This window comes from Halictus rubicundus, chromosome 15 (assembly GCF_050948215.1).
Source record: "Halictus rubicundus isolate RS-2024b chromosome 15, iyHalRubi1_principal, whole genome shotgun sequence".
Classification (NCBI taxonomy): domain Eukaryota; kingdom Metazoa; phylum Arthropoda; class Insecta; order Hymenoptera; family Halictidae; genus Halictus; species Halictus rubicundus.
In genome coordinates, this window is record NC_135163.1 from 2683253 (window position 1) to 2698626 (window position 15374).

General features: G+C 39.3%; 2 protein-coding genes across 2 annotated transcripts; both read right to left on the reverse strand.

Annotated features, from left to right (window-relative positions):
* Positions 1 to 4239: 4239 nt before the first annotated feature.
* Positions 4240 to 9496, reverse strand: LOC143361337 (putative cytochrome P450 12a5, mitochondrial). The gene is made up of 11 exons (XM_076800675.1): positions 9424 to 9496; positions 8607 to 8882; positions 7571 to 7682; positions 7049 to 7171; positions 6826 to 6967; positions 5839 to 6089; positions 5582 to 5765; positions 5183 to 5352; positions 4964 to 5042; positions 4413 to 4613; positions 4240 to 4350 (listed from the first exon to the last, which is right to left on the reverse strand). Exons 1-11 carry the CDS (start codon positions 9494 to 9496, stop codon positions 4240 to 4242), a joined length of 1722 nt encoding a protein of 573 aa, XP_076656790.1.
* A 1238-nt stretch (positions 9497 to 10734) lies between these two features.
* Positions 10735 to 13962, reverse strand: LOC143361527 (H2.0-like homeobox protein). Its single transcript, XM_076801000.1, has 4 exons — positions 13857 to 13962; positions 13562 to 13768; positions 11341 to 11531; positions 10735 to 10930 (listed from the first exon to the last, which is right to left on the reverse strand). Exons 1-4 carry the CDS (start codon positions 13960 to 13962, stop codon positions 10742 to 10744), a joined length of 693 nt encoding a protein of 230 aa, XP_076657115.1. The 3' UTR covers positions 10735 to 10741.
* Positions 13963 to 15374: the final 1412 nt, after the last annotated feature.

The window sequence follows — 15374 nt, forward strand, 5'->3', positions numbered from 1 at the left end:
CTCAGCGTTTGACCTGCGTAGTATAATCTGACCATAACACGTCCGTGGGTCCGAAACGGTTAAAATCGCAGTATTATTTTGATCGTGGTCGGAGTAACATCTTCTCGTTGGCTGTCACGATTTTGTAAAGTGTGTTGCGTAGTGTTTAGTGATTGTGTGATGTTTCGTGCTTCGAAAATACGCTCCGGAAGACGGGCACAATCATTCGGACGTATTCGCCTGAGGCAGTGTGCTGTGGATCCGACGGCGAAACAGATGATCCTGAAAAATTTGTAAGTGTACTTTACATTAGTAATTAGTAATTTACATTAGATGTAGATTCACCCCTTGGGCGAATGACCATTATTTTTTTATACACCTTGTACATGTATCATTTCAATTTTAAAATGAGTGGCTGCAGCCAGGCTCGAAATGAATTATTTGGAAAATAATTGTGAAGATAAATCAAATTTTTGAAAACAGTTTATATCTCAATAACTATTTGTTTGCGACATATAGTTCCTTTCAAACTTTTTCTTTTCTCGATGTATAGGAGGTTTTGATATAAACAAAACCTTTAACAACAATTTTCTTTCTTTGACAAATGTCCACCGTTCCAGAGGTGTAGATTCACCCCTAGAACGAGTGACCATTACTTTTTATACTACATGCAACTATTATACCTCTACGCCGCCTATGGCCTTTTGTTATTATTCAATTGCACGGACAGGACGTATTTCCTGTGGTGTTTCAACAGCTGTCTCATTTTTTATATAGCTGTCTTATTTTTTTTTCTATTTAATCGACGGTACTTTTATTTTTCGCCAACGTTTCCTTTTATTTCGCATTCGATATAAAATTATTTATTCTTTTAGATTAAGTAAAAACATTTTTTACCAACTTTCGTATCCAAACGTTTTTCATTATTTACGCCTCAAATAAAGTGTGGAAGAGAGACGCATCCACATTAGCATCATAAATTAATTATTTATCCAGTATTACGAAATGACCTACAGCGTTTCCCACTTGTGCTCGTAACTACCGTCACTAACGATGGCTCATTTAATTATATCAATCGATTCTTCTGTCCCTGCTATTGTCCTTGCTGAGAACGTCTCGGAAGTCAGTTTTGAGATATCCTCCAGACAATATGGATCGTGAGATGAACAATGTAGATTTGACTAATCACTGAACGATTTTATTGAAGTGAATAACGAAGTTGCAGTATGTGTAATTTTGCAAATAATGATTTACTCAGTTTTCTGAGAATATGCTGTCGATTATTCGGCCAGTGGCCTTCGAATCCGAACGCTCCAAAATGGCGGCTGATTGTTCCGGAAGTGACTTATTGGATACACTTTGTAAATGAATTTTTCGGGGCATTAGCCATTGTAAATGGTCTTTATTGTTGCTTCACTAGTGTCGGAGGAATCGTTAAATCGTTCGTGGAAATCGTGTTCATGTTAGAAACAATGTTCAATTTAATCTATTACCGAAGGCGGTCTTCGCAATTTGAGGTTGTTATATTGCATCTATATCTTATACATTGTTTATATTATTGCATTGTTATCCACTATTACTAGCATTATTTACTTTGGAGATATATTAAATAATAAGTAGATGGGAAAAATGAGTTGGTGAAATTGAAAACAGTGGCATGATTAAAAGAATTTAAGGATAACGATACATTATTTTCAATTTTTTTAAATTATTAAGGGAAGAAAGTGTCTATTTGTCTCCTGTTTGTTACAATTGATGCAGACAATTTTTATTGTGCATAGTCTATTTATGATGAAAAATTAGTGGCCGATTTCGTTGACTTTGTATTTTTCCAACAATTTTTCTAATCGGAACAAATTAAAAGTTAGCCACCTCAGTTGCGAGGGTGGCGATTTGATAGAAAATTTCATGCTGATTTCAGCGATTGATTATCAAAATGGAAGAATTTTTTCGGCCGTCTGATCCACAGGAGAGAATAATTAGACGAAATTATTTAAACCGTACAAAAGTTGCACACTACAGCCTAATCAGTACATTCACAATCGGTGGACTGCTTTTCATTTTTTCACCGCTTGTCGCAGAGAGCTATGTAACCCCAGTGAACACGGTATACTCCTCGATACCAAGAGAGGAGTCTTGGGGATTTTGCGTTACTTTTGCGCTTAACATACTTCACATAGTGAACGCGGCTTCGGTGCTCTTCCTTGACCTCTTAATAATTTGTTTAATATGGCACGCTGCTTGCAAATTCGTATTACTAGGCGAGGCATTCAGAAACAGCAATCAAAGAAGACGTGCTGAAGTGAGGAAATGGATTAGAGAGCATCAGGATGCAATCAGGTAATCGCCGATTAATACACGATAAATAAACTTAATAAATAAACTTCAATAAATGAGTGTATAGCCGGCTACGCACGCGGACCAATCAGAGCGCGGCTATAGCGGACGGATTCCGGCTTGGCCAATGGCAACGCCACGCTCAGCGATCCTGTCGCCGATCTGGAATCCGTCTGCTGTAGCCGCGCTCTGATTGGTCCGCGATTTTCGTTGATAACTCGGAAACGAAGCGTTTCGCGGGAATTACCCTTTCTTTTTCCTACGATCTTTCTGCGACACCCTCTATAAATAAATAATACGTACATTGTTAAAACGTTTCATTACAACGTTTAACGTGTAAAACGCTCGCTTTTCTGTGATAGTTATGCGAACGAAGTCAACCGTGTTATAGCACCGCTCGCAATTAAATCAACAATTGCTGTAGCGTTGTACGTGATCGTGTCCTGCCTGCTGCTCACGCACGTGAGTATTTGCGTACTAATTTCGCGGATTTCTCAACAATGGTCCGAAACACTGGATATTAGTTTTAAACTATGCAGAGATGCAACTATGCAAGATGCAGAGACATTTAGTTCATTTTGCAATAGTTTTAACAATGTTTCTAAATTCTTTCTATAAAATCCGCAGACTATTTCAAATACTCGATCTTATTCATTACCCTTCCAGGACCTACTTCTGCTTGAACTGTCGAAATTCTTCATAGTGACCGCGTTCTCGATGCTCAGATTTCTGGCCTGCAGCTGGGCGGCTGATACGATGACCAAAAACGTGAGAATTTCTTTTTCTTGTCCAAAATTACCACTTCTCTATTCTATTTTAACAATTTCCTTATGTCGTTCCGTTCAAATCCGCGAACTTGCGAAAGTTTCACCTTCAAGTACAATTTACGAAGACACGCCGCATTATTGGCGAGATCGTGTTGCAACAGCGCCATCTTGCGAGATACGTGGTGAAACAAGGCAGACATGGCGACCGGATTTGACGCAGAGCAATTAGTCGCAATTAGTCGTGAGAAAGTCACACACGTGGATTCGTATTAAAGCATATAGTGAATCAATTAACACGTCAATTCATTTACCGACTATCCTGCCTAACAAAAGTGATATCCCAAAACAAATAAGCATATAGCTAATCGATTATAGACGTAAAACGCGATTGGAAAATCAGTGACACATTGAAAACGTGATTTGAATATTTTCGAACTTTGAAAAATCGTTTTCTTGAAATTGCGTGGCGATTTCGCGGTGCGCGGGAATTTTAAAGTGTACACCATCCTCAAGTGCATTCTTTGAAATAATATTCTCGAAACCTCAAAAATACTGTCGAAGCATGAGAAAGAAAATTGCCGCGAAAATAACTGCTGCTATTTCAGCTAATTTTTGAACACTTCAAACAGGCACAGGATATTGGCTGGACGGTTTATGCTACTCCTTGGACAAACTTGGCGCCAAGGTTTCGCAAAGAGAGGATGATTATTATCCAAATGTGCCAGAAACCCATCACGATAAATGCAGGCAGATTTCTAACTGCTTGGTCGTTGCACTTCTGTGGTCAAGTGAGTTGGAACATAATAATTAAAAGAACATCAAATACATACTAACAGTTGTTATCCTACAGGTCTATTATTCAATTTTCTCCTCGTTCTCGACGATTAGGGCGATATTACGCGACTGAATCTACCGTAATGTACGAAATGAATCGGATGAATATCTATTGAACAAATTTTATTGTTATCCTACAGACGTGCAACAGAATAGAGTCCTAGTAAATTACGATTATTGTTCCCCACAGTCTTCCTTGTTCCGATGGGTGTTTTACCCTTTTCTACATATACTAAAAACTTAACGACAAACACAACACTGCTGGCTATTATAGAGTACAATAGCAAAATGTTTCAGAGGTTTCGATCATTTTCATTGTAGCTTAAATCCTGTCGACAAAACGGAAACGAAGTGGTTTGTTCGGCACGTTCATCATCATAAATCTACTCTTGATGTCAGCGTAATCGTACTCGATTCTGAACTGTCGGACAATCTAAGAGAGCCAGGTGATCGTTAATTGAAAGAATTACATTAGATCTATATTAATTTCAATACCTTCGCAGTTTGCAACATCATGGTCGTCTCAGCCATATTCTTCCCTAAACACGACCGCGCGCCATGACCGAAAGGTAGACAGCTGAAATCTGTGTTCTGTTCACAGGAGCTGCTCATCCATCTTTCTGGTCGGAACTTTTCAGGGTCTTCGTAGTTTTCTTCTCTTTGCGACGTTAGTTGATTCGCCATTATTACGAACGTCTAGAAAACGTTAAAAAATCTCTTAAATATTTAATTGAAGACAATTAGCTGATAGGAAATGAACTATTTAACCATTCGACTGCGGCGCTCACTAGCTAAAATAATTGACCGATTAAAATTTCTTGATCGCATACACATACACTCCTTCCGTGTGGAAATTGTATATTAGTCGTATATTAATATCCCTATGGTGTGTATGCTTTCCGCAGACAAAGGGTTAAAAACACAGAAAATATTATTTTGTTATGGCTTTAAAGAAGCGAAGAACATAATTATTAATTGCAGTTTCAAATCCGGGTTGCGATTAGAAATTGTATATTAATTATGGTCGCTGTTGTAACTTTGCTTACCCCTTTTGGTATCGTGTACCCGTGAAGAGATATGGTCTTCGGCAATAGTCTGGTGAAATATGGAAATGCTGGACGCAACCTACAAGCGAAATGAAACTATCTATCCTTTGCAATGTTTAAAAGACTGCTGATATTTACGGTTTTGTTAATGGCAGTCAATGGAACAACAAATTATTGTAGATAATGCAATTGCGAAAACACTGTTAATGCAGTTGCTACCTGAGACTCTCCTGAAGACACGCTTTTAAATAATGCATTTCCCTTAACGCGTCTTCGGTCAACGGGGAATCATTCGTTGGTAAAACGTTTATTATCTCGTCGTACAATTTCCTCTGGGTCCTCGGATTTCTCGCCAAATGATACAAAAGGAATGCCTCGCAGTTCGCCATCTAAAAAGAGAGATATATTTATTAGTACACTCAGGATCACCATTATTAGACTGCGGATCGTTATGCGGACCGACACATCTGCAGAGTAATTTCAAATAACGGAAACGTAATCGACCCATTCCGGATTTCATACTAAAAACCGCAACAAAATGCTCGAGCGACTTGATCAAGGCTTTTAGCGGTGAGCCTTGTAAATGCATAAAGCAATCAACTTTAGGGCAATCATTACCGCCTGCACTCCTAGAATGATCATGTCCAGCAGTATCGTGCAGATGTCGTCAGAGTGTACGCCATCGGTTAGGAGAAGTTTCTCAAGAACCGGCAGGTCTTCTTCCGTCTCTTTCGTTTTATCTCCCGCGAGAGATCGACTTCGAAGTTTACTTTGCGCCTGGCGAACGTACTTCCCGATCATTCTGACAAATGAAAAGTTCGAGGTTTTGTTAGAATTCGAATTCTTGCCGGAACTTTCGCCAGACAATTGCATACCCGTCGATAACGTCGCAAGCCCCGAAGAGATTCTTGGCGAACGGCGTCAAAAAGAACCGCCAGACCTGGAAGCCTGTCTCGCAGCGATTCATGTACTTGTGGGCAGTCATTACAGCGTTGATGATCTGCGAGGGCTCGGACGTGGCGTTGTAACCGGCCGTGTCCAAGAAACCTATGTGTTTGTTGAAGACGATGGTCGAGAAGCATTCCATGGCCCAGCGCATCGTGTCTTCGTGGAAATTGCGGGGCACCTGTCAATTCAAGGTCAGACAGTACATTGTCATAACTCTTTCGATTCTCTAGGCGTACAGTGTTTACTCTATATATGTCCCAAATTCCTAGCCGATAAAAGTCCCAGAACTATCCCCACTGCCGCGGGGTATATCTCCTGGGGGACCAAGAAGCTCAAGAGATCTCGCCGAGGAGTTTAAGGTCGCGAGGATCAAAGAATAGTATCTCCTGGCCGATATATGTCCGTGGCTAGACCCGTGTTTTGGACAAATATCGAATAAACACTGTATTCCTCTTTGATTATCCATCATCAATTTTGTCCAAATTGAAAAAGTCGCGTTCCTTTAGCAGTCTCAGCTTATTCAGAAATTGCATGCTGAAGGTTCACTTTTTGAACTTGAAAATTTTTCTGCTTTCTGCAGTGTATTTTTTTTCTTTTTATAATAGTGCGGTCATTCAAACGTGTGTAAACACAATGTTTAAACAAAGCGAGACAATGGGGGATCAAAGTATCAGAACCACTTGCATAAATTGACGATTAAATATTGAAACAATTAATACTCCAAATGAAAAATCTACACTGAATTTTTATCATTTTTGTATGAAGTATTGATTTTCGCAAATTGCAACTGTACCATTAAGCAGTAGGTATTGTAAACAATGTTCATCTAAAAATCAAATCGAAATATGTTTTTCGTACTGTGGCCCGAATAAATAATTTGATCACCCACTGTCTGTTAATAATCGATTACACACTTCGTCCTGTTTGTTGCGCGTCTTGTATATCCTGGAAATGAACTCGTCGCAGACCAAATCGATCCTGCCAAAGAAACTGGACGCTATATTCTTGAAATCCATTTCGACCTTCTCTCTTATATCCAACCACTCCGAAGACTGCCTAAATAATATAGTATAATCTGTTTTTCGAATGGCAAGGTTAACCATCAAGTTGGTTTACTATCTCATGGCATGCACTAACAGCGAAAAGGGTCCAGCTAAACGATACTTCCGATGATGCAAATGATAGTGCTGCAATATGTCGATACCGCTGCGAATCGGCGTGTCTCCTTCCTGTTTGAATACTTCGGCTATGTGTTCCGGTCTGAAATTATCAGATTATAATGTGCAGCATGCGTGCAATTATGATAGTCGTTTAACTCTCGGCGAACCAGGTTAAATTAACCCCAAAGGGTTTAAAACTAGTATCTTCAAATATGCATACTGCAGCAACGTCTTGATCTAAGCCGGATTCTCGTGTCCGTGCTGTGACATAGATCGTGTAGGGTTACTATTTTCTTGTGACCCGGTATGCCCTCCAGTGGAGGGGATAGGCGAACTGACTATGATCGCGTAGCTCCGTCCGGCTTAGATCAAGACTTTCCTATAATACATGTTCAAATCATGTATTTGTATTGTAGATGGCTAATGGTCGGGGTAAAATTAATCCCACATGGTTGTGACTTTTATTCACCTTTAAAAAAACTGAGTCCTTGAATATTACCTGTGGATCATGACAATATCTCCTGAAAGAGGTCCATTGATTCTCACGATGCATCCGTATTCGTTGAAAAGATACTTCATCGGCGTGACGTTGCGATTCCACGATAAGCGTCCTGAAAATTGTACATTTAAAAGCTTCATTCGCTTCGGTGGACAAAAGCGTTAGCGAATTGTCAGACAGAAAACTATTCCCCCTACTACTTATGCATAATTGAAAATTTCAATGAACCTGAAACTTTGTAGAATCTACTGAATATGAATTTCATTTCGTTCTAAAAGAAATTCTTTTCTCGCATTCTTTTCTAAACAATATTTAAACATTCCATTAAGCGAAAATATAGAACAAATATAAATTTCCTTTTTCTTTTACGAAATTGTTAAAAAGAATTCTACCACTACAATTAGAACCAACAAATAAATCCAACATCTTTCCGCGAACGAATCCGTGAGTCATTGTACGATCATTGTACATCGTACGTATGCAACATCGAAGCATTGTAGCTCTAAATACAGTGATTTCTCTATATACGTCGTCAAGGCCTGGATGATAAACGTCACGGAATTATCCTCAGTACCGCAGGGTATACCTAGTGAGAGGCCTCGGACGCCGAGGTGTGTAAACATAACACCTTATGTCTCCTGGACGATATATGTCGCTGGCAAGACCCGTGTTGTTGACATATATCGAGAATTCACTGAATTATGGTTGATTTTTAGTAGATATCACTTCGAAATAAAACCTGCAAGGAAACCCGATGAGCCAATCTGTTTCAATTCTCCATCTACCAGCGGATCCAAAGAGTGTTTAAACAATGCATTCCAAAAAAATTGTCGATAGTTAAATTCTGATAATTCCGTAAAAACAATCAGTGTAACTGTAAGCCTGGACTCATTTTAAAGCTTGAAGCCTCTACTTTCTTAGATCGACTGTGTATAACGAATGGTGAATTTCGTAGTAGATTTTCCGCGGGAATTTTTGTTGCATGCGATATTGCGATCTTCGGGTTTCGACCTATCGGTACTTCAACAGATCGTACCCTGGGTGAATCTGTTGATTAGCAGACTGGAAAACAGTTGCGTACCGAGGAGCGGCACGTATTTCCAATACTTCTCCCAAAGCTTCAGGATCGCGGGCCCAGGGATTTCCTCGAATGGCAACGGTGATTTATCCGCGAGGAACGGTGGATCAATTCTTTGAGTAGACACCTCGAAGGAGGATGAGGAATCGTCGATCGGATCCAACAATGGAATCGCGTCTGTGCGATTCAAGGTGTCTGTAACGACGGCCGCTTGACTCCGTGCCATCGATGCAGCTGAAACATCTTTATTAGTCATTCGAAATGAAAAACGATGACCAGATCGAATTATTTACTAGGTTATCGCGTATGAAATGTCCGATTTTTGAATGTAAATATTATTTATGTTATATGTCTATATTATGTAACGCGTTTTCGAGAAGAAATACTATGGCAGTCTGCAGATTTATTATTAGATCACTTTGAGATACAAGGCTGATTCTCAAGGTCCCATCTTCTATTTTAATTTCGGTGTCTAATCTTACTTTTAAATAAATTTGATTTCTACGTCAATTAATACGATTGTCGTGGATTCTTTTCACGTGTATGAAGAAACAATATATTGCTGGTAGCATTATACATATAATTTTTGCTCAAAATGCGGTGATTAATTAAGGTATCACTCGTTGATGGTAAAAAGACTACGAAATGGAGATGACAATTTTATTTAGAAAAATAGTTACGTTTGTTTATCGTCACTATTAGTAATCGTACATTTCATATGCTCACTATCGAATGTAAGAAAAAATATATATTTTAGAGCTTGACGTTGACTTACAGATTATCTCAGTGGTATTCAGATTCAGGCATTTCTGGTTATCGTTCGCCGTCAACGGCTTCGCCATCTTCATCACTGAACACTTTCGCGACAAGGTCGCCATCGTTGGGAAAATTCGTTGCATCGTTAACTGATTCTGTTATAAACGTTGTAATAAGCGATCAGTGGACTGTGGATTTTATGCTTTTATGACAAAAATTAGTAGGTAAAAATGAGTAAATCATAGACATTTTTATTTGTTTCGTGTTCGTTAAAAATGACATGAAAGGGTTAGTATCATATCAGTAGTAGCGAGAGGGATAACGGAATTTTTTATCTCTTTCGATAAACGCTTATTAATTTTATCATACTTGTTTGATTCACGAAAACTTTTTCCTACTGACAAATTCTTAAATTTCGTCTGTCCTACACGATAATTGTCTTGATTTATTTTAAAGATGGATATTTAAAAATTGTACTAGATCATGACTGCGGATTTTATGCTTTTATGACAAAAATTAGTAGGTGAAAGTTAGTAAATCATAGACATTTTTATTTGTTTCGTGTTCGTTAAAAATGACATGAAAGGGTTAGTATAATATCAGTAGTAGCGAGAGGGATCACGGAATTTTTTATCTCTTTCGATAAACGCTTATTAATTTTATCATACTTGTTTGATTCACGAAAACTTTTTCCTACTGACAAATTCTTAAATTTCGTCTGTCCTACACGATAATTGTCTTGATTTATTTTAAAGATGGATATTTAAAAATTGTACTAGATCATGACTTCGGATTTGTACACAATAATTGCAAGAATAGACATTGCACAAAAATTTATAATAATGTTAATAAACTGGAAATGATGTAACAGCATTCTCGAAGTCTTCTACTTCTACTATTTTGTATTTCACCTATTCGTTTCCGTCATAAGTGCGCAAAATTCGCAATCTAATAAGAATGGTAACGTTCCGCAGTCGAAATACATAAATAAAACGACAAATATTGCTCACCAGTGTCCCAGTGTATGTAATAGAAAAATCTCTCGTCTTGGGAACTTTGTTTTTCGGTTCTGTGACAGCTGACGTTGCGAGAAACAACGAATCAGTTGCCTCGGCAGCGAGCTTTTTGAAGTGAACCCCTTTTCGAAGTGAGAACGAGGAACAATCAGTCGTCGATTTTATACAAACTCCGCTTCTCCTTCTATTCGGTGCAATTTCACTCACAACCGCGTTGCAACGAACGAGCAGTCGTCGATTTTATACAAACTTTATTCCTATTACAAATTTATCGTTACAAATTACAATCTATCATACTCTATTCAATGTACATCTCGATCTTCACACGTCGACTTCGATCTCGACATCCTCCTCGTCCTCGGAAACAGTCTTTTCTGTTGAACATTTTGCAGTGTCCTTCGTTAATTTCCTAGTCGTGTCCTTTTGCGAGTCAGGATTCGACGGAGAAGCGATCTCGCCTTCCTTCGTGTGTCGCCATTTCATTCGTCGATTTTGAAACCAGACTTTCACCTGAAAACGCGAGATTATCTTCTCAATTGCAATCTTGGAACTCCGAATCCTTTTTATTTCTCCATTTCGGGTCCCGCCATTTTCAGCGAAGCTCGAAAGAAACGATTTCGGTCCGAAATCCACGAAACATGGGTTTTAAGAAATTAAAGGGCTTTAGAAAATCGCTCTAATCAGTATTTCCTCACCGCGAGTTTATCTTCGCCATCATTATTTTAAGCAATACTCGAAAAGAGCTACAGTGGATCAAAAAATTCTCTATTCTCGAAAAGATATCAACAATCTTTCGAGAATCAGAAATTTAGAGTCCAAACATTTTTTGGACCAACTGTTGACGTTTAATAGGCGATAAAGTGTTTCTAAAGATTCTAAAATTCTAATTAAAAATTTTTAAAAAGGGTTAATAATATTACCTGAGCATCCGTGAGCCCTAATGTCGCGGCGAGTTGCCTCCTGTCAGGTTTCGTTATGTACTTCTGCAAGGTGAATCTTCTTTCTAATCCTTTCCGCTGTAAGGAGCTGAAAACTGCTCTGGACCACGATCTTTTTCTTCTGGTACTGGCCTCTGGTTGATTGTTCGGTGTCGTGGTGGTTGTTATCGGAGCTGAAAGTAATTTCTATTATTATAGAAAGTATCGAATTTACATATTACCTCTCGTAAACATAAGAGACTGCGTAAACGTGATCACCGCAAAAATTAGTGGTTCGGAGAACGTTTAAGAGAGGCACACGTGTACTATAAAAACTTATCATATTTGATGAAGTATACGTCATGAGAGAATAAATGAAAAATATTTAACCATTTTGGAGAACAAAAATTGTTCGTCTCAGTTCCGAAACTTTGGCAGCTTTTCGGTAGTGGTGTATGGGATGTACAGAACGAAGATCACAAATTAGACGGAGACGTGACGCGATGTAAACGGTAGCCTAAGCTGGACGGGTGTCTGTTTCAACAGATCTCAGCCCCGAACAAGAGGCCCCCGCGATTGGGTACTTCTGGCTGATTTACAGCCCTACAGAATGTATACAACATGTGTACGAATTTAAACAGTGCGGTTCCCTCTCCGGTTGGTACGGTCCTCCCAATGAATTGGACGGGCAAGATCATAGTTATTTCGGGAGCCGCTTAGCATGCGCTTTCCGTAGGTGCAACTGCGATTGACGAATCCCTACCGCCCCATTAATCCCGGTTCGATTCGACACCGCCATCGTGGAATCGCGCGGAGATTGATAAACAATCGACCAGGGGGAGGGGAAAAATTGCTATAGAAACACTGTAATTAATATTATTGCAATTGGTATTGTATTGAAATCGGTTGACCATATCGTTTTCCAAATAAATTAATCGAATAACGTCGAAAACATGGTTCGAACGAGTTGATCGAAACGTGTAAAATTATTCAAGACTCGGATATTCGAGTGTCCCGTGATTAAGTACAGTGGTTCCCGAGTTTTAACTAACCGTGGAAGGGTCACGACGAAACCGCTGTTTACACGACGTGTAAACCAACGGTGGCACTTAAGATGTCGTTTAAACACGGACAGGAAACACGAGAATACACTGACGCGTAAATATTTTGCCCTACTTGCTGCCGAGTATTCGAGAGACAAGACCAGCACAGCCCATATGGTCGCATTTGTTAATGACGCAACATTCGTTTCACCAGCGTTTAGGGCACCCGTGATCGTTTCCGCTAAGATGATCTAAACGGCCGCGAACTTGGGGGGTCTTTGAATTATCGATTAGCCGCCACGATGAAACAATCTGTCCGGCCGACGATTAATTACCGTCTAACAACTCTTCCACTATCGACAATGATCACTTTCTGTGTATTTACTTCGTCTTCGAAATAATTACCGAATCTTCGATCTCATGGATAAAAGATTTGGATCTAGAATAAAATTATGTCACGATTTAATTCGTAACCATTGAATTTGTCGATTGTGATTTGTACTGCGGATTTTATGCATTTGTGGCGAAAATGGATGCGATTTAAAATTTAGTAGAACGATTAAAAGAATTTAAGACTGTCAATCTTTTCGCTTACTAAGATCGTTAAAGAAAGGAAGAGATAATAAAATTTTTACAACGAAACTCGGTGAGAATTGTATTAACGTTTAAATGAAACAAATTCTGGCAGAATTATTCCAAGAGATCGATTTTCGGAACGAAATTAATAATAGTCATTCGCATCACGAATTACAGTTTTCTTTCGATACAAGACGATGGCTCGGGACAGGATTTCGTCTTATTTCGGACGAATAAGGAGAAGAAGATATAGTGATTTTCTTATTTCGAAATAGAAAGCTTTTCTCGTAATAAAATTGTACGGCGTAGCATACGGGGTGTTAAGCATTCCTTGCAATCGTAGCGTGTTAATTTTCAAAGAAATAATAAAATAATTCTTTAACCGGACTCTGACTATCGGCCAGTTGTTAAAATTTTTAATGGCAGAAACAAGTCTTCATTTGGTTCCAGTATCGCGATAATTGCTGCAGACAATTTTGATTTTGCACAAAGCTTCGCAGTCCAGTGGCGACTGTATGTATAATTGATTAATACTCGCGCGTATTTTATTTTCAAATCGAACACGAGCTTTCGCAATCGTCGAATAATTAGAAAGAGAAACTTACGTCGAGGAACAGGTCGAAGCGGAGCCGGTCGATAAATATTCCCATAATTTTCGATAATTCCGTGGTTCGTGTTGCCATAGTTCCCGGGGATGGTGGTCTGCCCGTATGAAAATGGAGGGCAGATTCGGAGGGCCTCGCACCTGACGCAGCTTCCAGGGCAAGGGCACCGCACCGTCGAGAATTGCACCGGAAGTGGCCTGAGTACATCTTTCGAAATTGCGCAATCTTACTCTTAGATGTCGTTCGCGCCGACACACAACAATGACAACGATACTTAATCGAGCACTGTTCTCACCTGTCTTCTTCGCCGAGATTTCGTCCGATAGTATGCGTTCCACGCCGAACTTCAACTGCCTCGAACAGTTCGTTGCATCCACGACGCGGGTTTTGACTTCGTTCATCTTAAAATTCCTAAAGCCTCGCGTCAGTTATCACTAGCAAAATCAAAAGTTCTCTTCATCAATTACAAAACGCTGGAACCGAAGAAAAATTTTCATTTCTCATCTCAACAGTTCCAACAAGCTGGCGACGATATAATTTCTTTCATCTACCGCTTTACGCCCCGTCTATTCACTTTTCTCGCAGAAAATCCTATTTTTTCTCGTAGAAAAATAGTCCAACTATCACTTGACACCTCGGACACTCGTGCGAACCAGTAATGGTTCGAAATCGGCGCACGTCACTCGATTTCACGCATTTCACACCGTGACCGGAAGCAACGCTTTATTCTCGAACGCGAGCATGTGATTTCTAATAGCGTCCGAATTTTAATAGATCATCGTTTGGGAGAAGATCGACGGTGATCAGAAGGGACACGAGACGCGGCGGATGATAGTTAAAGAACGACTTTCACGGAAGTGCATAAGAATGAATGAGCGCGCGTATTCCTGCCATGTTCAGCGGAGATTTTCGTGTACAAAAAGAAAAATCATCGGAGCTCGCCGTAATTTCGGCCGTGGGGATTGGTCCACGCGGATGCTGTAGGCGTGTCTCACAGAAGATTGGTCCCTGAAGGATGATGAGTCCGAGGCCAGGGTTGCGGAGACTCCATGGTGCGACGCTCGCAACAATTCCGCTCCTCAAGATGCGGAGTAAATATTACAAAATTGTGGGTAAATGTCGAGCTAACCCCTTTCGTGAATCCATTATAGAAAATAATAAATAACCCTCGAATCGGGAAACGAAACGCGGACAGATGTTACCGAAACCACAAATGTAAACGCTGTTGTAACACCGCTCCTGCAATTATTCATAATTTGATAATAGTGCTGGTGCTACTTGAATAGTATTAGTGTGCTTTCGTTGACATATTTAAATACGTAGACGGCACGCGGTGACTTCATCTTGCTAATGGAAAATATTATAATCTACTAAAAATGCCGAGCCAAGATTACACTTGAAAATAGTATACATATAATTGCGTGTTGAAACGTTTTTATAAACCATCGTGCTTGAATTCTTTAGAAAATACTTACGTTTGTATATACTATAAGGCAATCGAGTGTAAACAATAGTACTGGAAGCGTTATAAATCGATATTCTAAACGAGAAAGCAATCTTTTTGAATTCTTTGTATACGCGCGATATCGATAAAAGTGTCTGAATCATAGATCGATTCGTCGGTTCTGGAAATTTATTTAAAAAGAATATCCACATTTCTACTAATACTAAGCTAAATATTTTTGAAGAAAAAGAAAATAGAATATCTTTTTCCTCTAGTTTAATGCGAGTTTCGTTAATATTTACGTCAAGAATATTTTCTTGATCCGAGCGCGTGGACTATGGCGTTACGATGATCGAGGATCGCGGAAAA

Coding starts and splice junctions, on each gene's coding strand:
- LOC143361527 (XM_076801000.1), bottom strand. CDS start 13,962: ATGAACGAAGTCAAAACCCGCGTCGTGGATGCAACGAACTGTTCGAGG. Junction 13,769..13,856: donor AATCTCGGCGAAGAAGACAG/GTGAGAACAGTG, acceptor CAATTTCGAAAG/ATGTACTCAGGCCACTTCCG. Junction 11,532..13,561: donor GCTTCGACCTGTTCCTCGAC/GTAAGTTTCTCT, acceptor AATTACTTTCAG/CTCCGATAACAACCACCACG.
- LOC143361337 (XM_076800675.1), bottom strand. CDS start 9,496: ATGAAGATGGCGAAGCCGTTGACGGCGAACGATAACCAGAAATGCCTG. Junction 6,968..7,048: donor TTAGCTGGACCCTTTTCGCT/GTTAGTGCATGC, acceptor TATATTATTTAG/GCAGTCTTCGGAGTGGTTGG. Junction 6,090..6,825: donor CGCGCAACAAACAGGACGAA/GTGTGTAATCGA, acceptor TTGAATTGACAG/GTGCCCCGCAATTTCCACGA.